This window comes from Corylus avellana, chromosome 5 (genome assembly GCF_965113065.1).
Source record: "Corylus avellana chromosome 5, dhCorAvel1.hap1.2, whole genome shotgun sequence".
Classification (NCBI taxonomy): Eukaryota; Viridiplantae; Streptophyta; class Magnoliopsida; order Fagales; family Betulaceae; genus Corylus; species Corylus avellana.
Window position 1 is genome coordinate 15629136 of NC_142494.1, and position 26928 is coordinate 15656063.

Consider the following 26928-nt stretch of genomic DNA (forward strand, 5'->3'; position numbering starts at 1 on the left):
TATTGTAAGTGACGTGTCACTCTATTGGGTGCCAATATGACATAATAACAGATTTTACCAACAGAATTAAATTTTTTTTTTTTTTAAAAAAAAAAAAAAAAGAAAAGAAAAGATTTTATCAGTAATGACTTATTACCCTCAGGAAGTAACTAATCACTTTCAAAAAACTCACAGCAATTTGTTATAACCTCAAGCCATAGGATCCAAAAATGTATATATCCCAAATTCTACAATACAGTCTCGATAACGCAATTTGAACTTGGAATTCGGATATTTGAAAATCCCAAGTTAAAATTTGTTAAGCTCAAGAAGGGAAATCAACATTAGAATTTCTAAGTTAGAACTGAAAGTAAAATTTTACCTCAAAATCCCTCATCCAAACACAAGATAAGGAAACATTGCAACAACTTTACATGTCCTATCTGTATTGTCTTCTATACCATTAACCTAATACAAATCATTTACTTGAGTTGTATCCAAGATAACGTGGGTGTATCTACCAATCATCATAGGATGATCTACAATATGATGGGTAATAATTTAAGCTTCCATTTGGAAAAGTGAACTTTTTCCCCCCTACACCAACCTCCACCAGCAACTATGTACATTGCACCGAATCTGGTAAAACAGTGGCAAGCCACAGGTATCATCTATACCATTTGAGTGCTTGTAAGGAAGGCTGAGCCACCTACTTCATAAATTTGGAATGCACCGTTTGAGTTTCCAACATTTCTTTTATAGACCTGGCAGAAGCAATGCACCATGCTTTCTGAATTCCACTACCATAAGATTTACTCATATGGGACTTGCTCTCGATGCCTGCATGGTAATACACATTATAGTGACTATAACCAAAAAAATACTGACAAGTGAAGAATATAGCTCTGTTGCCATTTCTGCCATATATCTAATCAACAAATACGCGGACCAAAATATCACTAGTCTGTATCTAATACTGGGTCAACAAATTCATTCAAAGAACAGTGGGGCGCAACCTTAGTACATGTGAAATATATAAAGATAACCCCTAAAGTGTAAAAAAAGAACAAAATTCAGAAAAGTTAGAAACAGGTAAACTATCCCATGGTATTTTCCAAGTATAAAGCGATTGGAACGGCGTGCAGTCCTTCCAAATCTACAATATGTGAGTAATGGGACAAAAGGAGTTCAGACAGTGTAAAGATAGGAATGTGTTGCATTCAGTTGGCCTGAAATGCCTAAAGAATTTCTCCAGTGTAGTGGAGTATGTTGTATAATACTGTCCCACAAGAATATGCACCAGGTAACCATACTGCTGCCCTCCTAACAAGTCAGTTTATGTATAACAGAAACATCTTGCATAGTGGCATCGGAATAGCATCTAAAAGTGGGGTAAGAGGTGAAGGTTCATTTTTACCATAAATCTAAAAAACAAAACAAAAATTAAATTAATCTGGATAGAAAGAGTGATTTTGGAATTTTTTTTTAATTCAATTTTTATAGAACCTTCAGTTTTTACAATCCGTAAAGCTAACATGTGTAGAAATGACCACAAAGCAAATATGAATGGAAGCAAAGTCCCTACGAATAAGAAAGCATCAACCTAATTTGAATCCCACTAATGAACCCTTGGTTGGCTGGCCTAGGGATTTATCAGTATGACCATAAGGCAAATATGAATGGAAGCAAAGTCCCTATAGTTGTCTGCTATGTACTGGACAAGGGGACTGTACATTCCCATTGGCTCAAAATCTACTGCGAATAAGATTCTGAGCTTTGATCATCAACCTAGATGGAAAGAATACGTACAAATAGAACCTTTTTTTTTTTTTTTTTTTTAATGTTAAGTTATACATTTACCCAGTAGGACTTGAACCCACAACCTCACCCTCCACCTTGCTACAAAGGGAGGAAGTACCATTGGAGCTAAAGCTCATTGGCAGTACAAATAGAACTATTAAGCTAATTTTCAATATAAAAACATGAAAATTGTAAATGTTCTCTCATCAAGTATCTCATAATTGAGCAGCAAAACAATATATAGAGGATATTCATTGAAATATATTGTTTGACCAGACCATATTTTGAGTAACGAATGTAAACAGAACTTTCTGGGGAATCTTTACTAGTTGGAAAAGAAAAAGGTTCAGAAATTCCAATACATTTTCAGCAAATGAAACACATCCTGAAGGTCAAGTTTGGGAACAACTCAAATAAATAATTATAGTCCAAAAGAACAATTGGGCAGTAGAGAAACCTGGTTCTTTGAACTTGTTGCAGTAGCCCAACGCTGAGGATGCTGTGGGCCCGCAGCTTCAACGCTGATAAAAGTTACTGCTCTTGATTGTTCTTGTTCGTGAACTTTAATTGGTGGTGGCAATTCTCTCATGATCCATAACACAAAAGCCGAGGGCACACAAGAACCTAACAAGAAACACCTCATGATCTAATTACCATTCTTGAAAGAAATTCCGATCCAAAAAACACAAAGAGCAGTGAATCTAGAGCAACAAATAGAAACTACCGTACCATCCACAAAAGATACACAAACACATAACTACATATTCACATTAAGAAAAAACTTCCTACTAGCAGAAACACCAATTTGAAGTTAAATCACATTCAAAAGTAAAACAATTGCTTTGTTCACCAGAATGCTACAAACCAGTGTTCATCCAATTGGTTTACAGGCTCATAAAAGCATATCCTCACTTCATATGAGTACGTTGCAAGTGCATGAATGAATAATGAGTTCAATTTGCTCAATATCAGACAAATATTGTGCGAGGCTAAACGTTTTCATTTTTTATCTGAATAAGAACCCTTTTTGCTCAGCTTAGCCATGTCTTCTATAGGAACTGCACTATCCTATTTGGTTAAGTACCTAGAGAACTATTGTGCTCCTTGTGTTGCAATACTTCTGAACAAATTCCCTAATGCCAATCCTCAGGGTTTTCTCATATATATATATATATATATATGATAATGATGAAATTGATGATACTGGCAATATAATGACGAAATTGATGATACTGGCAATAACGGCCATGACCTTGAAAACCTGCAACTTCTGGGTATAATTGATGTGCTAACTATGGATATGATGCTCAAAATCGACCAAATTTTTATCACCCTTGCATTTAAAAAATCCAAGCTTCAACTTGATAAAATTCTTATCACCAGAGTTTTAAAGGCTTAGTCAAATGACATTATAAACAAGATAGGCATCATAACTATCAGTCCTCCAACTTCAGGGGAATTTGAGAGGAGAATACCCACAAGCTAGACTTTGTTCGAAGGCAATGTTACTTGGTCTTTCCACTATGAAATCTAAATCTTTTCTGCTCTCCTTTCACTTAAAACTTGAAAACCTACAAGTAGTTGACTTCAAGTTTTGCTATTATCCATTTCACATGTCACTAGTTAACAATTTCCCAACTTTAGGGACCCCAATATGGAACGCCACTATCAAATGCTCCGTCAAAACAAGGCTAGCCTACCAAGATTAGATTTTGGCATGACGTGTAGTGTGGAAATCGATTCCTTAAGGTAACTTTCCCTGAGTTATTCAATATTTCCTCACAGTAAAGATGCTTTTGTAGAGACTCTCATCAGTAGAACATTATTATCAGAGCGGTTCATGACTGGGAGGTACACCTCTTTACTTTGTTATTCAATTTGTTGTACTCCTTCAGATTGAGGCGAGCAGGTGAAGATAACCTCTGCTAAGCCCCTTCCAAGAGAAGGTTGTTCAATGTTAGATCATTCTATAAAATCCTATCTCCTCATGATAACACTCTTTTCACTTGTAAGAGTATTTGGCAAAATAAGGTTCCCTTGAGAGTGCATTCTTTGCTTGGTCGGCCGTGTTAAGGAAGATTCTCACTACAGATAATCTAGGGAAGCAACATATCATAGTGGCAGATTGGTGTTGTATGTGTAAGAATAATGGCGAACCTGTGATCACATTTTACTCCATTGTGAGGTTGCTAGTGCCTTATGGTCCATGTTCAGTCTTTTTGGGTTAGCTTGGGTCATGCCTAGACGAGTGGTAGATCTCTTTGCCTATTGAAGATGTCAGTTTGGTTGTTCTTATAGTACAACATTGTGGGAGATAATTCGCTCTTGCATAATGTGGTGTACTTGAAGAGAAATAAATAACTGTAGCTTTGAAGATCGTGAGAGGACGGTGGTCGATTTAAAGGCTTTTTTCTTTAATACCATGTACCACTTGGCGGTAGCCTGTGATTACTTTCATTTTTTATTTATTTATTTATTTTTTATTTTTATAAGTAACTACCTGTGATTTACTTTCATACTTCAGGTTATCATGATTTTCTTGCTCTTTTTTCTTTTTCTGGTTAGGTGTTTCTCATGTATATATCATGTGTACTTGGGTTTCGCCCGTGCACTTTTTAATGAAATTCGATTACTTATTAAATAAACAATAATAGTAGCTTATCACATAATGGACAACAGATCTCCCACACAAGAAGAATTTTGGTTGGCAAAATTCTAAGAAAAAACATAGCCAAATGATAAGGATCAAGTCCAGGAATTTATTTATTTTTATTTTTTTCCCTGTATTCAGCGACAAATAAATTAATGAGCTCACTGGCACTATCTATAAGTTCAACTATTATGAATTGTGTGGATTCCAAAATGTTCAAGGGAAACAATACGTATGTATAACAGAAACCACACGCACACAAGGAAAAGAAAAAGGAAAACTTAAGCTGATAATTTTAATAGAGGTCAGAAGATCCAATTCTGTTCGGCACTGAATTGAGGTCATTAAACTTACAAAGCAAAGGCTAATGTAAAATTTTAGGTGCACAAGGGATAAAATTATGCTGCCAAAATATCACAAATGATAATAGCCACTTGTGTATAATGATCAAATATTCAACAGTCAGCTTGATCCACAAAAAGAGGATGAAAATACCTATAAAGTAGTACAAAATCAGAAGAACAAGTGCTTTTACTCCATTTATTTTCTTCAGATGCCAGTGGTAAAAAAGCTGCAATAAAATTTGAAGTGAGGTAAGAATGATAGTGCAAGTGATAAACTCAGTAGCAAGATCTGTAGCCAATCTGTCTTACAGGAATATCTGTCAGAAGAGCAACTGAAGTACTTGCCGCAAAACATAAAACAGAGACAACTGCTAAACCAGCAACCTGCATGCGGTAGCAAATTTTCTCAGACTTTAAAACTTATTCAATACAAAACAGAACTGCCATTTTATACGAAAGGATCTACAAACATACTTTAAACTTTAAAAGAGGTAGTTGAGTATTCAGAAGTCCAATAAGTAAGCGCAATATGAAGTTTTTGAGAAAATATTCTATAACTAAAATAAGGTAATGATAATAATAAATATGTTATATATAATACACCTAATAATAAGCATTAACAATGAAATAATAATAATTATAAAGAGTTATTAGTAGAATACCTTCCACATCTCTGATGAAGCTTTCTCAGACCGTACTTTCTTCAATTTAAAGAAGAGCATAAGACCTGATATATAAATAAAAGAAGATTGATAGAAGAACAAAGTTAGAACATATAGAATTTTTTTGTTAGAATATTAATCAAATTATTATTATTATTATTATTATTATTTATTTTTTTTTTAAATTTTTTAATCAGTTTAAGCTTTTGTACCAACACAGTATTCTTGAGTTTGAATATTGATGCCATAATTTACCACGCATTTAAGTTAAATAGTTCACATGTTCGGCCTTACATGATAAAAAGTTTAAGCTCGCTCGTAAGGAAGAGTATTAGAAAATTAACTAAATGATTAAATTCACATTTTCTTGCCGGCTTAAGTTTTTTGGACAACTTATGATTTAAAAATTTTGAATTACTTCGATGATTCTAGGATGAGGGGGAAAATATGAAAAACATGGAAAGAAGCTGCTTGAAGAGGAAAAACAAACACAAACACAAACACATAAAATTAAAATTAAAAAAGAACAAAAAATCCTCAAGGACATGATATTACTTTTCGTGTTACCTCTGAGTAGCAGAGAATACTTTTGATAATTAAGAGCAAGGAATAGTTATGGTTTTAAAGTTCTTTATCGTCTAGACATTTCATAATTTAATTCCAAATCCACTCGGCATATTGGAAAAGTTCATTCCAATATGCAAAGTTCTACTTTTTGGCACGTGTAAATGTAACTATACATGCATATACAAAGTTTCTCAATTTGTCTAAGATGCACAACCAAAAATCCTATAAACAGAGAAAATGCGAACAAAAAGCATGTTAGTTGGACATATTGGTGCAACAAAGCCAAAATCCTAACAACATAAGGTTGACTGTGTGAATCCTTAAACCATTCAACCCTATCTAGAGATACACTCTCAAATCCATGGTAAACATGTCATTTTACCATAGCCTCTATAATCTTTCCTTCAACCTCCCCTTTACTTTTGAGAGAAGTGGTATACATTCGTTTCCTGTATCGTCTCCGTTAATAGATTTGTAGTAAGAAGATTAGAGGGAGAAAAGGAGGTTGCTATATTATTCAGCTTATCTTTAACCTAATACAAGCATCCTAATATATAAGATTAGAGAAATATCATAATGACCAAACTACCCCCAAACCCTAATGACTTACTAACCCTAATAACTCTTCTAACACTCCCCCTCAAGCTGGATCATATAAATCATATAAATCCAGCTTGAAAGAAACAAGCAAACGAAAAACACATATAAAAACATAACACTTCCCTTCAAGCTGGAACAACTTGGAGCACACAATACAAAGACCCATAAAAATAACAAGAAAATTTGCTAAAACTTCAATGCTGGTCGAAAACTCGTTGGAAACTACAACAGGCAGTCGGATCTCGCCCAAAAACCCAAAGGCCGATAGGATCTCGCCGGAAAACACAAGGACCGGTCGGAACCCATCGCAAAACACCAAGGCTAGTCGGATCTTGCCGCAAAACACCAACGGTTTATCGGATCTCACTACAAAACACCAAGACCGGTCGGATCTCACCGCAAAACACCAACGCTGGTCGGATCTCACCGCCAAAACACCAAGGTTGGTAGAATCTCGTTGGACAACAACAACCGGTCGGAAACCACCGCAAAACACCAAGGCTAGTCGGATCTCGACAACTAACAACGCTCACATTTCACGTGATCAACCAACGAGTCCCGCCTGAACTCACAGAATACAGACAAAACATGCCGGAGACACCAAAACCAAGTCAAAATACTGCTGAAAAAGAAAACAAGAACCTTCGCCGGAGCTTCACCGGAGTCTCACTGGAACTTGCAGAATTTTTTTTTTTTTCGATGGCCACTACAACATGCTGGCCACCTTACACCAACCACCACAAACGACACCAAACATCACAGAAAATACCAGAAACTTGGAAAACTAGTAAGAAACACCACAAAAACCAGCGTGAAAGTGGCATACTTTTTTTTTCACTTTACAAACTCAACCACAGACAACATCTTTCCAGACACTATCCGTGTGGGCTCTAAGCCCACATGGGTGGTGCTACCACCAGAAGAACACTCAACAAAACAAAACAAAAAACTGTGGAAAACTAAGACTACAAACAAAAGAACAACGATCTAAACCCTAAGGCTATGATACCATGTTAATAGATTTGTAGTAAGAAGATTAGAGGGAGAAAAGGAGGCCCCTATATTATTCAGCTTATATTTAACTTAATACAAGCATCCTAATATATAGGATTAGGGAAATATCATAATGACCAAACTACCCCCAAACCCTAATGACTTACTAACCCTAATAACTCTGCTAACAGTCTCTATCCCTCTCATTTAATTGGAAAAAAAAAATAAAAATGGAGTGTTAGCTTTCACTCATTGAAAGGGAGTCTTAGGCCACACATGAGGACAAATGTTACAATATAAATTAAGTTTCCAACTTCCTATCAACTAAAGCTTCCAAGAAAAATGTTTATTTATCAACAAAAAGGTAGAGAAAAAAATTTGATCTTTTATTCCTAATCTTAGACAAGCATACCAAATTACCCACTTGAAACATAATATCACTACTATATAGGAACAGGTCCATGCACACCAATTACATTGTGCCGCTACAAGTTGAGGGTAGTCTTGTTAAGATTGCCTAACTGGAATTTATATGAACATGGATATATTTTTTTTTTTTTGATAAGTAAAAAGATGAATTAAAGAGCGCAGAGGGGCGCAACCCTAGTACACAGGGAGTATACAAGAGAGCGATTAAGAGGAAGAAAAATAAGAAGAAAACATAAAAAGAAAGTCAGGGAAGCTAATCACTATAGGCGCTAGCCATCCAGCAGTCCAAGTGAAAAGAGTGTACAAGAAAAAGTGTACAATGTCCTCTATATTCCTAAATGAGTCCTCGAAACATCTAGCATTTCTCTCACTCCAGATGCACCACATGAGGCAAAGAGGAACCATCTTCCACACAACAGCACTGCGAGACTTGCCACCCACCCACCAAGAAGCATACAACTCCCTAACACAACCAGGCATCACCCAACACAAACCAAACCGAGAGAACACGGCATTCCACAAGATACGCACAACCCCACAATGAAGAAAGAGATGATCTACTGACTCCCCATCCAATTCACACATGCAACAACGATTAACTACTACAATACCTCTCTTCCAAACATTATCCAATGTTAGAGTTTTCCCAAGCACGGCCGTCCAAACAAAGAAAGCCACTCTTGAAGGAACCTTAGTGCGCCAAATACTTTTCCATGGGAAAGGGATGGGATTTGTAGAAGCAAGGATCTTGTAATAAGATCTTACCTCAAAAGTTCCTTTACGAGAAGAGATCCACCACATCCTATCCTCCCCTACTCCACTCCTCGAATGCGCATACAAGAGCGTGTAGAAAGAGGCCAAGACCTCCACTTCCCAATCATGAACCCTGCGAATGAAGGACACGTTCCACTGCACAGAGCCATTTAGACACTCCCTGTTATCCGCAATAGATGCATCCTTATTGGTGGCAATATTGAAGAGTCCAGGAAAAGCATCCTTGAGAGACATGTCACCACACCAGATGTCCTCCCAAAACCTGATGTTGGACCCAAGACCAGGGACAAATCTGAAGTGACCTCAAAGTGACCTCCACCCCTTGCATATATGCTTCCATAGCCCCACCCCATGTGGACCACTAGGATCCCTAGAACGCCAACCGCCCCAAACCGCACCATGCTTAGCCACCAAGATCTTCCTCCACCAAGCCTCTTTCTCATGAGCAAATCTCCACAACCATTTCCCCAACAAAGCTTGATTCATCACACGTAAATTTCGGATCCCTAAACCTCCCTCAAAGATCGGAGAACAAACCTTGTTCTAACTAACCAAATGGAACTTAAACTCATCATTAATCCCACCCCATAAGAAATCACGTTGAATCTTCTCCATACGCTTTGCCATGGATGCAGGGATAGGAAACAGCGACAAAAAATAAGTAGGGAGATTGGATAGGGTGCTTTTGATGAGAGTAATCCTTCCCCCCTTAGACAAATACAAGCGTTTCCATGGGGCCAGTCTTCTAGCGTACTTCTCCAGCATGTCCTCCCAACTAGCCTTGACCCTGAACGGAGCCCCCAGCGGGAGGCCCAAGTACTTCAAAGGCGTAGAAGCTGAACCGCAACCCAGGATGCCCGCCATAGAGCTCACATTATCCATACTACCAACAGGAACTAAAACAGATTTAGCCAGATTCACCTTTAACCTAGAAACGGCTTCGAAGCAAACAAGCAAAGCACCAATGTTTCTTATTTGATTCGGATCTGCCCCACAAAAAACCAAAGTGTCATCAGCGAAAAGAAGGTGAGAGACGATAACCCGATCCGACTCCCTACTTCCCACTGAGAAACCAGAGATGAGACCCCTGTTAACTGAGGCATTGATCAACCTACTGAACGCCTCCATAGCTATAACAAACAAGAAGGGAGAAAGAGGATCTCCTTGCCTCACTCCTCGCGAACTATCAAAGAAACCGGAAGAGGATCTATTGATCAGAACCGAGAAATGCACAGACGAGATGCAATGTTCAATCCATGAACACCATTTCTCTCCAAAACCGCACCTTCTCAGTAAGTAAAGAAGAAACTTCCAATTCAAATGATCATACGCCTTTTCCATATCCAGCTTGCACAACACGCCAGGTTCCCCTGATCTTAACCGGCTATCCAAACATTCATTGGCGATGAGAACTGAATCTAGGATTTGCCTGCCTTTAACAAAAGCGTTCTGAGGTTTCGAAATGACCCTATCCATCACACTCTTCATTCTGTTGGCTAATACCTTAGCAACAATCTTATAAGTCCCTCCCACAAGGCTAATCAGAGGAAAATCCTTAATATCGGAAGCTCCATGTGTCTTCGGAATAAGAGAGATAAACGTGGCATTAAGGCTTTTTTCAAAATAGCCTCGCTCATGGAACTCCGCAAAAACCGCCATAATGTCCTCCTTAATCACATCCCAGCAATCCTAGAAAAAGGCCATAGAAAAGCCATCCGGGCCTGGAGCCTTGTCCCTATCCATACCTCTAACCACCTCCCACACCTCCCTTTCCTCAAAAGGATCTTCCAACCTAGAAGCCTCACCAATAGACAACATATCAAAATCAAGATCATCCAACCTCGGTCTCCAGTTGAGACTCTCTGAAAAAAGAGACTCATAAAAATTGGTAACATGGTTGCTAATGACCTCTTGATCTGAAGTAGTAGAACCACCCACAATCAGAGACTCAATAGAATTCTGTCTTCTATTTGTATTAGCAATCTGATGGAAAAATTTCGTGCACTTATCTCCCTCCTTCAACCAACGGATCCTAGATTTCTGCCTCCAACTGATTTCCTCATGTAAAAGGTAAGTCTCCAACTCTCTAGCTAGCAACCTCTTTCTCTCCATTTCTTCTACGGATAATCCTCTCTCCTCTTCCACCCTATCAAGATCCTTTATATCATCCATGCGGGCTTTAATGCACCCTCCCACATCTCCAAAATCCTGAACATTCCAACTCTTAATGTCTCCTTTGAGAGCTTTCATCTTTTTAGCCAGAATAAAACTCGGAGTGCCCTGGAAATGGTAAGACTCCCACCACCTCCTAACTTTGTCCACAAAACCCTCAGCTTTAAGCTACATATTCTCGAACTTGAAGGGTCTCTTGCCTCCCAAGAAACAATTACAATCAAGAATAATAGGAGCGTGATCCGAACACACACGAAGCATCCTCTTTTGTCGCATACTTGGGTAACGAGCTTCCCATTTTGGAGAGACTAAGAAACGATCTAGCCGTGACCAAGAGTGATTGTTAGACCAAGTAGAGACCCCCCCCCCCCCCCCCCCCCCCAGCTAATGGGAAATCCATAAGGCCCTGCTCCATTATAAAATCTGCAAATTCCCTCATTGCGGACCGAGAATAAGCCCCCCCCGATCTCTCACTAGGATAAAGAGTAGCATGAAAATCCCCTCCAATACACCAAGGCATATCCCACCAGCTCATAAGGCCCGCCAGTTCCTCCCAAAGAAGACGCCTGATGTTATCTCTATTAGGGCCATACACCCCCGCAAAAGCCCAAACAAAACCATCATCAACATTTCTAAAAGAGCAAGCCGCCACAAAACTGCCCAAAGCCACCTCAACCTTCGTGACTACTCTTCTATCCCACAGAACCAAAATACCACCCGAAGCCCCTCTCGAAGGGACATAGCACCACTCCGCGTAAGGGCATCCCCACAAACTTTTCACAAAATTGTTAGAAATATAATCCACCTTAGTCTCTTGAAAACACACTAGAACATGGATATTAACAGTAAAAAGGAATAAAACAACACCATTAATAAATCGAAATTCTACAAACTGGAAAGATAAAATACAGATATAATAGATTTCAAAGATTGCTGAAATTAGCATTCTAAAGTTGTAGTGCACCACGTTAAGATCAGCTAACTTGAAATACAGATAGCTATGCGATTAATGCTTTAGGCAACCCCAGATTATCCTATAATAAACAGAAGTATGTGATCTGTAAAAAGTGTCAAGCAAATGCCGCTATAGCTTCTCGGGCAGTCCAATCAAATTTCACCTAAATGGCCATTTCGCATCCCCAACGCCATGTCATATTTTTCCATTGTTAGAAGAGTTATTAGGATTTAGAGTCATTAGGGTTTGTGGGTATTTTGGTCATTGTTATATTTCTCTAAACCTATATAATAAGATGTGTGGTAGGCCATGTAACAATAAGAAGAACAACAACAGTAATGTGCCTCAACATTTGTTGTCTAAACCGTTCATGAAAACTAAACATGGTATCAGTGCCTTAGGGTTTAGATCATTGGTCCCTTTGTTTGTAGTATTAGTTTTCCTCTCTAATCCCTTCACATCTTGATGAGTCTTCTTTATTGGTAGTGCCTTGATGAAGCACTAAAAGGGCTCTACCTCGTGACCGGGAAAATCTCCAGTGTGAACAAAAATAAAAAAACGAAAAGATTTGGTTTGCTTTTGGTGGCGAAGTTTGGTTTTTTGTGATATTTCTTAGCAGTTTTCTTGGTCTCTGGCATTCTCTATGGTGTTTACCGGCAACTAGTGGCCACTTTTGGTGGTTTTAGTTGTTTCCAAAGGCTGCTGTGGTCTTTTTTGGTGGCTTTTGAGTTCTCCGGCAACTTCTGTGGTGTTCTAAGGTATCTCTGGTGAGTTGTGGGCATTTTCAACGAAGTCTGGTTGTCGCCAGCTTGACCCTTGTTTGGTTCTGCTTGCTTGGTTGTTCTCTATCATGGATAAGGATAGCTGGAGTGGTGCTTGGCTAGTTTGCTTGTTCTCGGCTGGTTCAATGGTTTCACATCCATTTAGTTGGTTTTTGACAGGTTCAGTCCAGATCAGACAGTTTCTCCTTGATTATTGTCCAGTTCTTTCCAGATTATGTTGTTTTTCAGGCAGTTCAGCACTGTCTTCTACGGTTTAGTGTTGTTCAAGACTGGTTTAGCATCTTTATTCCGATTCATAGGGTTCTGAGACCGGTTCAACATTTTTAGAGCTGATTCAGTAGGGTTTTGTCCGGTTCAGTGCCTTTCTTGACCAGTTCAGTGAGTTTCATGCTATTTCAATTGTGGTTTATTTGGTTCACTTTGTTTCTAGGCAGGTTCAATGGTGTTTTAGGCCGATTTGTGTTGGTTTGGGCTATATGAAGCTCCCATCGGGTATGTTGCTCAAGGGGAGTACTAGAGTAGTGTTTAAAAGTTCTTGTTCAAGTTGTTGTTGTTGGTTAATCACGGGAAACATGATTGTTGGTGGATGTCAAGATCTGACGGACTTTGGTGTTTTGCAGAGAGATCTGACCAACCTTGGTGTTTTGCAGTGGTTCCCAACTAGTTATTGGTGTTTTCTGGTGAGATTCTACCAACCTTCGTATTTTGAGATGAGATCCGACCAGCCTTGGTGTTTTGCAGTGAGATCCGATCAACTATTTGGTTATCCGTTGTTGGTTGTCGAAATCCAACCAGCCTTGGTGTTTTGCAGCGAGATCCGACCGGCCTTGGTGTTTTGTGGTGAGATCCGATTGGCCTTGGTGTTTTGCGGTGGTTTCCGATCGATTGTTGCTGTTTTCCGGCAAGATTCTACAGTCCTTCGTCTTCTGCGATGAGATTCGACCGGCCTTGGTCTTTTGCAGCGATCTGATCGACTCTAGGTGTTTTGCAGTGAGGTCCGACCGGCCTTGGTGTTTTGCGGCAGGTTTCGAGTGGTCCTTCATGTTTTCCAGCAAATCATATCGGCCTTGATGTTTTGCGGCGTGATCCAACCACCTATTGCAGTTTTTCGGTGAATTTTTGACTAGCGTTAAAGCTTTTAGGGAATTTTCTTGTTATTTTTAATTTTAAGCAAATTTCTTTCTTGTGTGCTCCAAGCTGTGTTCCAGCTTGAGAGGGAGTGTTAAGAGTATGTTTTTCTAGGTAGTTTTCGTTTGCTTGTTTCTTCCCATACGAGCTTATATAGGAGAAGTGTTAGAAGAGTTATTAGAGTTTAGAGTCATTAGGGTTTGTGGGCACTTTGGTCATTGTTATATTTCTCTAAACCTATATAATAAGATGTGTGGTAGGCTACGTAACAATAAGAACAACAACAACAGTAACATGTCTCCACTTTTTCTATCCAAACCGTCCATGCAAACTACAATTGCCATAATAGAAGACAAAAGTAGGATTAACAAACAAGAACCAGGCCAAAATCAAAACAAAGATGGTTCAACATATAACAATTATTATACACTTTTAGGCCATGATTTGAACTCAATGTTGTGCTGCTTAAGAAAAGAAGGGGGAAAAGTAAAGTTGAAATTAGGCACTCAGACAAATGAATATATTAATGCCCTAGATTAAAAGATTTAAGCATCCCCAGGATGTTCCAAATAGCAAGTCATTTAATCACCAGCACCATGCAGAGCAAAGTGAATTAAGGAAAAAAAAAAAGCTCTACAATGAAACTTACTCACCATAGCAACCTAATGCTACTCCCAGAGAAAGGAATGCTACAGAAAGAAAATCTTCGTATACCTGCCCAATAATTCAAGTTATTGTCCAATAGTAACTAGCCATAGCAGAAGAATACATTCATCAAAAGGTTTTACAAAAATTATTTAACTAACAACTCATAAAGAGCAAAAGCTTTTCTTTTTGTGCCAGACATAGTGCCAATGTTAAGTATGACCTATTATGCAGAGAAAATAATGCAACAACGAATATGTCCTAGCACAAGCTAGAGCAGGCAAAAGGATATATAGTCAAACACACAAATCAAGAAATAACAATGTGCTTATCTTAAGTAAGGGCTAACAACTTAATGTATACTCTTTGATCCATAGCTGATACATAGATTGACAAAAACATATACATACACAGTAAAACACTGAGGGTTCACTAATTCCTAAAAGATTCAATTAACAATACCCCATGAGAAGAGAGAGAATCACCTCAGTTTCTCACATATACAGATGTTATCTGAAACAGATAATCAACAGCTGACCAAGTAAAACGCTAGCAGTAAAGGAAAGATGTTTATAGCTATTCTACAGTATTCAGGGAAACAAAAGCACAGTGATGAATTTTTTCACAAAATAGTGCATGATAAAGTGTGCTACTGCATATTATAGATGTTCACCAATACTTTGACCAAGAAATATATTCATTTTGTCTTTTTTGAAAATGAAGTACCAGAAAAAATACATAATTTCATGATTAAAAGACATTGATAGTGCATGGAGCCGTTCAAATTAGTTGATAACCCAATTACGTTAAACCTTAAGAATAGGATGCCACACAACTTATCCCAAAGCTAATGTTACAACTAAATCTTTAAATCCAATCATTGTTGGTAACAAAATCATGCAAGCTGTTGGTCCAGTTCTTTATAAGTAAGAAGAAAATACCAGGTTTTGGCTAAATTACATTTGCTTCAAATTCATTAACACCTTATTGCTTAATTAGATGTCACAAACGAGCTTAAGTAATTACCATAAATATAAGACATTCAAATTTAACTAAAAAGATATATATAGTCTGTAACAACCGGTTTGCTAAGGGATGAATTCTAAGGCAACGTTTCACATGATAAGCAGCTAAATAATACATACCCGAGCAACCACTGCAGAATTGATAGGATTCTTGCCCGCACCAATCCAGATAATGACAGCAAATGACATCATTAAGAAAAAAAAAAGCACAACAACCTAGTTGGAAAACAAACCCCAAAATTAGATTAATCCAGAAAAGGTTACAAAAATATTCTGTAATAAACAAGCAACTAATATACCCAAAAAAAAGATAATAAACCCATGATCTGTTTCTCATACCATAATCACAAATTTTTGCCTGCTTCCAACATGAATGCAGTGGAATGAGCAACATCTCCAATGACCATCTGTGTTTGATGACCTACGTTTACTCTTTAACTTTTCCAACAAGGCCTGTTGAATACTAGTTTCACCATCATCATCCTCTTCATCATTTGCCTGATGGCAAAGGTCGATCCTGTAAAATCACCGTGGTATATGAATAGCTTATAAATTCAACTATGGCATGCTAAGTATAACACTCCGAACTATGCAGATTGGATCAATAAAATTAATAATATGCACCATTATGCATTTGATTTTCATTTTACCTGTTTGTAACAAAATAAGAAAAAAGTAGAAAATGACGGAGAGAATCGTCTGCCTTCATTCCATTTATTTCATGCTTATAGGAGAGAAAATACACATATGTAGGGAAAATGACAGAAGATGACAATTGGAGGGGGACACCTCACCTGGAGCTTCTACAACCTACTTTCTAGAAGGAATACAAATGGTAGCATACAAATGATAGTATTCTAATACTCACCCTCGAGCTAGAACATATATATCATATAAGCCAAGCTTGGAACAGATGAATTCTAACTAATTCCTATATAACAACTTTGTGAACGTGTCAACAAGCTAATCCTCGAACTTTACGAACGGTGTGTATATGTCTCCACTCATTACTTTGTCTCAGACAAAATAACAGCCCACCTCAATGTGCTTGTTGCTCTCATGGAGACAAGGTTGGAGGCATTGTGTAGAGCGGCTTGGTTATCACAGCCAAATGGGATATGAGTAAGTGTTGGGAAGCTGATCTCCTAGAGAAAATGTTGTAGCCAAGTCAACTCGCTAGCTATATTCTGCTTTCGCACTGGATTAGGCTACCACACTTTGTTTGTTATTTTTCCATGTGACTAGGTTTCCTCCCATGAATGTACAATATCCTGTAGTGGACCTTCTGTCTAAAGGTGATCCTGTCCAATCTGCACTAGTGAACCTTCGACCCTGAGATGTCCATTCTTTCTATACAGTATGCCACAACTAAGGGTTTTCTTTAGATACAAAATTATACGAATAGCAGCATCCCAATGTTGTCTCAAAGCCTCTAAGAATTGGCTCACCATACTAACTACATATGAAGCCTTGTGATGATAAGATAATTGAGTTTTCCAACCAGACAATTACTAGGATCTGGGAATAATTCTCCTTCATCTCTCAATAGTTTTTAGTGTGGATCCATTAGGGTATCAACAGGTCGAGAACCAAGTAACCCTGTTTCCTCAAGAATGTCAACCACATATTTCCTCTGAGATAAATTGTTACCTATCTAAGATCTTGCAACTTCAACCCTCAAGAAGTATCCAACCAAGATCTTTGGTAATAAAAACATTGCTGTAGAAATTGTTTCGACCTGATGATGCCTCTAAAATCATCTCCAATGATCACAATGCCATCCACATAATATGTAGGATATATCCAACATTAATGCATAAGTGAAATAAAGGAGTAATATGTCTAACAGATATGGAGTCCAAAATCCATTACATCCTCAAAGAACGTCCCAAACCATGATCTCAGTTATTGCTTGAGACCATATAAGGCCTTGTTCAGTTTGTAGAAACCATCCTGATACTCCCCCAATGCAACAAACCTATATGGTTGCTCCATATAAACTTCCTAAACTAGATTACCATGAAGAAAAGCATTCTTGACATCTAACTAATTCTTAGAAGAGTTATTAGGGTTTGGAAGTATTTTGGTCATTGTAATATTTCTCTAACCCTATATAATAATAAGATGCGTGGTAGACTACGTACTAAGAAGAGAGTAACGTGCCTCCACCTTTTTTGTATGGTATCAGAGGCTTAAGGTTTAGATCTTTGGTCCCATTGTTTGTAATAGTTTTCCGCTCTTTTTTTTTTGGTTGAACCTCAAGCCTACTATTGGTGAGTCTCCTTCTGGTGGCAGCACCGCCTGTGTGGGCATAGTTCCCACACGGGCAGTGCCTTGATGAAGCTTTAAAGTTGTTCTTGGAGATCGAGAAAAAAAAAAAATTCTCCCGAAAAAAAAAAAAAAAAAAAAAAATGATTTTGTTTGTTTTTGGTGTTCTATAATGGTTTTGGTGCTTTTGTGGTGTTCCTCTCAGTAGTTCTCATGTTAGTCGATGGTTTCTGTGGTGCTTACCGGCGACGTCTAGCCATTAACAATGATTTCTGTGGTGCATAATAAACCTGGTATACCTGATTTGAGTCAACTATCAATACACTCAATTTTGCAATCAAAACCGAATCCAAAATGTCTCCCCTTAATAAATGCATTCTGTGAATTTGATATGATCTTCTCCAACACTTGTTTCAATTTGTTTACTAGCACCTTAAAAATTATTTTGTATACAACACCCACTAGGCTGATAGGATGAAAATCATTAATATCCATCGCACCAACTTTCTTTGGTAAGAGAGATGAAATTAGCATTAATACTTTTCTCAAAACGCCCTTTACTATGAAATTCTCCAAAAACTACCATTTTATCCTTTTTCAGAATCTCCCAACATGTTTGAAAAAAAACCCAAAGAAAACCCAACAGCCCTAGGGCTTTATCTCAATCGAAGAGCTCAAGATTTCTGTCTACAGCTCACTTCCTCACAGAGAAGCAACCTCTCCAACTTCCTAGCAAAATTCTCCTTCCTCACCTTTTCCTCCTCAACCAACACTCTCCCTTCCCCAATGACATCCCTCCAATAAAGCCTTTTTCTACTTTCCTACATCCCCAAAAATTTCTTCATTCCATTTTCTTTTCTCAAATCACATTTCATTTTTGTACCAGCGTTTAATTATGACAATAAAACCCCAAGGGGTTGGCTCAATGGTTGGACAGCCGGGGACTTTGAGTATGCTTCTCAAGGTCTTAGGGTCGAAACCCACTAAGTGCAAACTGCTTCTTGGGGCCAACGGACTAGGGGTACACCCCTTGAATTAACTGAAGTGCAGTTACGGAAAACTCCTTGCTGAGGGCCTATGCACCCTCGGGATTAGTCGGAGTGAAGCTCCGGATACCCGATGCCAAATCCAAAAAAAAAAAAAAAAAAATTATGAGAAGAATCAGATTATAGCTAAAAGCCATGCATGATACTAAATAATACCATATATCTTGATAAGCACATCAATATATAATTAATGTCAATAATATAAGGAAAGTAAGAATATGTTACTAAAAATATAATAAACCTTACCAGAAAGATAGGAGAAGGAGAAATGCGGCAAGAAATAAAATTTTGGGGTAGGCTGCAGCAATATTTTCATTAATCAGAACCATTGGTAGACCCTCAACAGGGAGACTTTGAAACAGATATTGAAGCTATATATCAATTTATCATGACTAAGGGACACATACCCATGAGTATAAACCCGCATACATTAGACCAGCAAAGCCAGCCCTCACAAGTAGCAACAAGTGTAGATACAAAGTATACAAAATAACCTGCCAAAAGAGAAATCAAATCCCAAGACTTAACCATGTACATTATATTTGGCCGAAAAAAACATGCGCACATAATTTATTCAGGCAATATTTTGTGGCCTCTAATAAAAAAGTGCTCCAGCAGTATTACGAGTTTAGCATTCAAAGCTCCTAAAATCATTTATATAGTTCAATTCCACCTTGTACACAATAATGAGGGACTTAGCACAAACCCATTTGCAATCTACACACTCAATGTAAGACTTAAACATATCCATGCACACAATTCGGGATATAACAATCTCTTTCACTCAAATCCCTAGCATCCTCATCAACGCTTTAATTGCACTGTAATACCCCAATACCACATGGTGTTACAAAGAGCCTATTTGCTATTGTGTTAAGAAGCTTAAAAGGTGTTCTTAATACATAAAAAAGCTAGGCCAAGCAAAAATGGGTCGTTTGGTAAAAAACTTAAAAATCTGTTTTTTTTTTACTTTTTTGCTCAAAAAAAAAAAAAAAAAAATTAGCCTAAAACTGCGTTTTGGGGGAAGCTTAAAAATGAGGCTTATTCTAAAAAGCTCTTCATGCTTTTTTTATAGACAAAATCTTTATTTCCCAACACAATTCCAAACAGGCTCTATATTTGTTTTGATACCATTTTTTTTATATGTAAATCAATCTTAATAGAAAGTGCAAAGAGGCACAACCCAAGTACATAGAAAGTATACAAGAAAGGCTACCAACTGGAGAAAAAAGCAAAAATCAAGTCCAAAATTCAAGCATGAGCATCAAAAGTTGGACCATATTAGAGTGGAGAATTTAAGCATGATACTTAATTGCCACAATTTACTTCTACTTTTAAAATGATCGATGCTTTGTTTGAAAAATGAGGCTTCACATCTGATTAATCTATTCAAGAATATGTTTTGAAACATTTCTACAATTCCAGAACATTTCTAATATTATGCAATTTAACTGCGCAAGAGTTTAGAACCATGGTTTTCATTATGATAAAACACTACATAAGGCAAATTATCATGATGTGAACCATAACCTCAGCCTTACCCAAGTTGGAAGAGCCAATCATGAGATGGAGTACCTGCAAAGTAACATTCACTATGGTAAAAGAGTATTTCTAAATAGTGAAAATGTATATAATTCATATAAAATGATCAGAATTATAACAACAGTATTGACGATATATCATGATAATGATGACGATGATGATGATGATACTAACAACAACAACAACAACAACAACAACAACAATAATAATAATAATAATAATAATAATTGATATATACAAAATAGTACCAACATATGAGAGCAAAAGAAACAATAGAAAACCAAAAAAGCAACAAAAAAAAAAAAAATGAAAAAATCAATTCATCATTGTGGCAAGCATATAATACTAGTTTTCAAATAATATAACTCGAAAACATAAAATGTCATAAAATAAAATCTAATGCAAAAATAAAGAAAGAAACTCTACAAAATCCTCCTAAACTTTATTGAAAAAGCATAATGTGCTTCTAGGTACACGGGTAGTATACACAAGGGCTCTCACAAGCTCAAAACCCAGAAAACAGCAAGAGCACCCAGAACCCAACCAACCCAAAATGCCCACCAACCCAACACTCACAAGGCATCAAAAGCCCAAACCTCACAAACGCTAAGAGACAATTGTTAGTATAAAGAAATAACAAAATTCCAATCTAACCCAAAAGTCTCTAACCTTTTTTTTTTTAAATGAAATCATGTTGAGAGAGGGAGGGGGGGGGGGGGGGGGGAGGACTATGCTGCCAGATGTGTCCTACTAAAATAATAAAAATCTGAACAATAAATTACTCATTAACCAGTAAAATACTCAAAATTGAACTCTATAAATTACCATAAAGAGTACAGGCAATGTAAATAGTAAAACAAGTAGGATCTTTCTAATATGTTGACACTACCACCGTCTTTGGCATAACCCACAAAATCCTAAACAAGGGGAAGATAAAAGACCAAAGCTCCGTGGCAATAGGGCAATGAAGTAGAAGATGACCAATTATCTCCCCACTGCATTTACAAGAAGAAAAAAAATCTAATAAAATCTTTCCATGCTTTCTTAGCTTATCTGCCATTAAGATCTTACCCAGAGCTACTGACAGAGATAAAAAGGCACTTCTGGGAAATTTTCACTTGCCAAATTCTTTTCCAAGTGTAGACGGCACCCAAGCCCCACCTCAAACTTTCAATTTCTGAAAACATCCATCCCATCTAACCAATGACACCATGATTTTTAATACAATATAATAAATTAAGAAGAAAAAAATAAACGACCTAAATCTCCTATACTTGCATTCTAGCATATATTTTACCTGGACCACCACATTTAACTACTCATTATTGCATCTCTATGCACTACACATTATTGCCTCCCAACCCCTTCTACTGCTCATCAACAGACCCCAACCTCACTTTAATTTATCACCACTTTCCCCACCCTACCCCACACTTCAACTACCTGCCCACAGAGTTCCTCCTGTGTACTGCAGGAAGTGGAAATTGTAATTGCAATTAACAACAGACCAACTTTATACTTCTAAACACTTACGATACACTAAAACTGTTACACTTTATTATACGTCAAGGTTCTTTTTTATTTTTTGAACTAATAACAAAGTCTGAGAAGTGACAGAAGGCATCACTTACTTTTTGGCGTGTCCATCCATTTTGTTGATTCCGCATATGAATCCTGATTAACTGGCAAAACAAAGTGTTCACAAGACAGACAACAAAGGAAAACATTAAATAAAAAACTGGTTATGAAGTGCTTAGTTACTATTTTAACAGAGGAAATGGTATCTATAGTATAATACCAGTGAAAATAATAACAATAACAAGAATACTAAAGATGCTAATAATAATAACAATAATTTTTTGATAAATAAGTGATTAATTGAAAAGTGCAAAGGGGCGCAACCCTACTACACAAGATGTATACAAAGAATAGCCCCATTAAAGGCGAAAAGAAGAACAAAAGTACACAAATTGAGGCATAGTAGAGAATTGAGGAATATTTAAAGCTCCCGCCCAATGGAAAAACATCTTGATAAACATATTTTTGAACTCCTCCATCGTCTTTTCTTGATCTTCAAAACAACATGCATTCCTCTCTCTCCAAATAGTCCACATTAGACACAATGTAGCTATTCTCCGCACCTCCTTTACTGAACGATTACCTCTTTGACCTTTCCAACATGCTAGCAAATCTACTACCCTTCCTTGCATGACCCAAGTGACATCAAAGAGAGTAAATAACACACTCCATAAGGCTCGAGCCACTTCACAATGAAGGAGGAGATGATTGATAGACTTACCGCTCCGCTTACACATACTACACCAATCCACCACTATCAATCCTCTCTTACGTAAATTATCCATAGTCAGAATCTTTCCAAGAGTAGCCGTCCACACAAAGAAACTCACTCTCAAAGGAACTTTAACTCTCCATATACTCCTCTATGGGAAAGAAGAGACCCCCAACATGTCCATCCCTGAATAAGAAAGCACACGAAAAAAAGACCGCACCTCAAAAATCTTTCTCTTTGAAGGAGTCCACCAAACGCAATCCACCCCCCCTAGCTGTCGTCGGAACTCATACAATTTTCCATAAAAAGCCATCACCTATTATCCCCAATCCATGCCTCCTTATTTCTCGCAATACGAAATAATTCAGGGAATACTACCTTCAGAGACTGATCCCCACAACAAGTATCATGCTAAAACCTAATTTGAGAACCATCTCCTACTTCAAATCTAATAGATCTCGAAAAAGTTCCCCACCCTCTCCTAATATGTTTCCACACTCCAACACCAAAAGGACCCTCTACCACCTTAGTACACCAACTGCCATTCATGCTCCCATATTTTACTTCTACAACCACCCTCCAATATGCTTCCCTCTCCGTAGCATAACGCCAAAACCATTTTCACAATAAAGCTTGATTAAAAAGACGCAAATTCCGAATTCCCAAGCCGCCATCTTGCATAGGAGAGCAAAGTACAGACCATTTTACTAAATGGAACTTAGACTCCTCATTGATACCACCCCATAAGAAATCTCTTTGCAGCTTCTCTAATTTTCTTGTCTAAGAAGAAAATATATATCTTAAGAAGAAAAAGAAAAAGGAAACAAGCATGAGACAAGAAAATTTCCATGTTAAATGTGCAAACCCATACAACGTCTCAAAAGATCGATGAAACAAATACCAATGAAGTGCTGTTAGGATACAGATCCAGTATGCGGTAAACATTTGGCCAGTATAAAAACAAATGTCAATTAGATAATTATGCAGCGAAAGTAGAAAAAAGGAATATTCAATTGTGCTTAACATACATGAGTTCCAACTGCAAAATTTGTCATAATGCATGCCATGTCAACAAGAGAAAAGCAAGTAGACTTACCTATGGAGATACAAGTGTACTTAACATCAACAAAACATGAGTTTCAAGCATTCAGTACATTCATAATACTCTCTAGAAAAGATTTAAGCACGGATGTGGATACAACTTTTTTAAACAAAATTGTTATGGTCATCAAATCCCAAGTTCGAACCCCTTTTGATGATGACTGGCGTGATCTATGGAACTTAATCGCATATACATATTGAAACTTTATGCAAGTCTAATAAGAGTACTGCTCTGGTAAAAGTTCTCCTAAAGGACTGGTATCTGAATGGCGATTTATCTAACACAATTGCCAAAGTATTAGCACTTTTACTCACCCAATTGAAAGTCTCTTGCCTAACAAAACAAGTGAAACTAGTAATATCAGAAATCAAAGGGAAACTCCTAGCTAGTTTGATATTGAGATAGTTGATAGCATGAATGACCTCTGCTGCATCTCCTTCAAAGACAAACTACATATATTTGACCCTAGACATCACTCAGGTGGTAAAGGGCTGGGATGGGTCAATATCAGTATTAGGTTCAAATTTTAACAATCAAAACAGTGTAAACCATAGCATTGCGTGTGTAAAGGAATCTCTCTAGTCATTTATGGAAGTATAACAAGCGTGTCAACAGCATAATGCCATGAGCCATATAATCAAAGACTCCAAAGTTCTAATGCATTCACGATATCTTTTAACAAATGCACAATTGTACCAAACGCTACAAATTATGCAACATGGATTCTTCATTGGGAAAAATGGTAAAAAGAAAAGAAAGGATCGGAGTATGAGAGAGTTGTTAGTGAAGGGTTGAAGACACCTCCATTAGCTCACCATAACAACACCAATGGGTGATTTAACATAATATCATAGCAAAAGTCTTGAATTCAAACCTTGTCTCTATCATTCACCTCCAATTTCAATTAAAATATTCCAAGTGTTAGGTTTCACCACTTATTAAAGGGGAGTTTGAACTCATGCATGAAGGAGAGTGTTTGAATCTAAATTAAATTATTAAATTCATCTCTTCCTATTTAAGCTTTTGCATAAATAGTGAGTTAACATCACCTTTGCTCCGTAGTTGTTGGAAAGCATAATGGTTTCAAGTCCAATCTCAATATTTTGATAGCAGAACTGTTAACCATTCACACAAATCTTGGAGAATCAAGTCGTCTACCAGTACCCAAAATTCCCATTAGACCACTAACCCGCTGTTCGGTTCTCAGTTTTCAATAGAGAGGAGATACCCTGTTCTACTCATGTCATTCTTTCCAACAAGGCAATAGTCTAATGCTCCATTTAATTCCCCCACAAGATAGAATCAAAGAAATTGGAAGTGCTTCACCACTCCAAACCTCAAAGAAAATCCTCGTAAAACAATCTCTTCTTCTTCTTTCTCAGAAACCGAACATAGAAGAACAGCTTCTATATAATAACTTAATTCAATATATTCAAAATCAGGACAGATACACGCACACGAATTATAACCCCATTTTCATCAAGAGCCTAATACAGCTAAAAAAGCACACAAAGAATAGAGATTACAAAGAAAAGGGTACGCGAAACACACCTGAGAAAATGCAATGGTAGCAAGAAAGCCGTTGATGGAAGCCAGAGCAATATTGAGAATTAGCAAGTTCGTAGGAAAGCAACCTTTGGTTTCTCCTATTGATTCCAACAAAACCATCTTATTCTTGCCAAATGCACAGCAACTGAGAGACCCACCTCTCTGACTTGCTATCTCAGGAACTCAGAGAGAGAGAGCGCGAGAGTTGGTCGTGCTTTGACTCGTTTTGTGGTCGGACAAGACAGGAAACTGATGATTGTTGGATTTATGAAATGTGTGCGTCTTGGGGTATCGGCTCTAGCATATAACGATTAACAAAGACTTCGGCCATTGACGCATTGGTGGCTTCTTTATTATTATGTGGAATTATATATATATATATATAAACAACTCGACAAGGATGGGTTTTGGTGGTGTGCTATACTGGTTGGCTCCTCCGCCAGTGGTTCGCTGAATCCCGAAAAATCTTCGCAGGTACCTGTCAAGCGGGTTCTAATACAATAATAATTATATAATAACATCAACTCATACGCTGTGTTTCCAAATTTTATTTTTTTTTACTTTTTTAATAAAACTCTCATGCTCTCAATAACCCAATAAAAATACCTTACTCAGACAAATAATTTAAATAAAAACAGTAGTTATTCTATAATAAAATTTAGAACGGTGAGAACCCCAAGCAAGTGAAACTATTCTATAATAGTATGAGACAAAAACAATATCTATTCTATAATAGGACATGATGGTGAGAACCACAAATGACAGATAACTTAGCCTAGCCTTACAAAACTCACCTATTCTATAGTAGCACAAGATGATGGGAATCGTATGCTAAGGAGTTATAGTCTATCTCAGCCTCACAACGATCACCTACACGTTTTGAGGTACATACGGCGGTAGAAATTTTTATTGCAAGATTCAAACTTAATGTGTACATGGCCGATTTGGATATTTCTTTGAACTAAAGAAAATTAAAAATTAAAAAAAAAAAAAAAAATCTTTAGAAGATGTTGATTGTAAAATCAATATAAAAATGTTGTCATGAAACCTATGGCACACCTGCATATAATAAATCCAAATCATGTCATGTCAAGGTAACACATGGGTTGAGATATTCAGTAGAAGCAATAAGAATTAAATAACAAAAAGAGATTTTTTTTTTTAATCCAAATTCTAATGATGATTTACGCAATAATTCTACGTTTCCTTTTGATTGAAGGGAAATATCTAACAAGTCCCGAACCGAAACACCATTCATTGGCACCCGAATTATGTCATTTCGTTGGGGGAGACGCGGCGTTAGTGAAAAAGGGGGCCCCACGTATCCCTGATTCTTGTACGTCGTACGTGTGATAAATACAAAAGATTATGACGTCAGCTTCTGTTGGTCCACAAACATTAATTCCACCTACATTTCTAAGATGCGATTTTGTTTTGGGCCACATCCTCTTCTTTTTTTTTTGACTCTTTGTGACCTCAAATGTTTGCCAAAACTTCCACTGTCGGTTGGTTTCGTATGGTCCCTCCTGGCTTAGCTTTATTTGGAATTGCGTCCAGAAATAAAACTCTTGTTTATATAGAAGTTTTAGCTAAAAAAAATTACACTACTGAAAAGTTGTTTAGCTGA

General features: G+C 37.3%; 1 protein-coding gene across 1 annotated transcript; it reads right to left on the reverse strand.

Moving 5' to 3' along the window:
- Positions 1–337: 337 nt before the first annotated feature.
- CAND3 (tobamovirus multiplication protein) lies at positions 338–25766 on the reverse strand. Its single transcript, XM_059594063.2, has 13 exons — positions 25305–25766; positions 21993–22043; positions 20361–20394; positions 19227–19313; positions 19066–19117; positions 15845–16022; positions 15626–15721; positions 14489–14549; positions 5436–5500; positions 5083–5157; positions 4925–5000; positions 2237–2403; positions 338–819 (listed from the first exon to the last, which is right to left on the reverse strand). The coding sequence occupies exons 1-13, from the start codon at positions 25419–25421 to the stop codon at positions 796–798; spliced, it is 1083 nt and encodes a 360-aa protein (XP_059450046.2). The 5' UTR covers positions 25422–25766; the 3' UTR covers positions 338–795.
- Positions 25767–26928: the final 1162 nt, after the last annotated feature.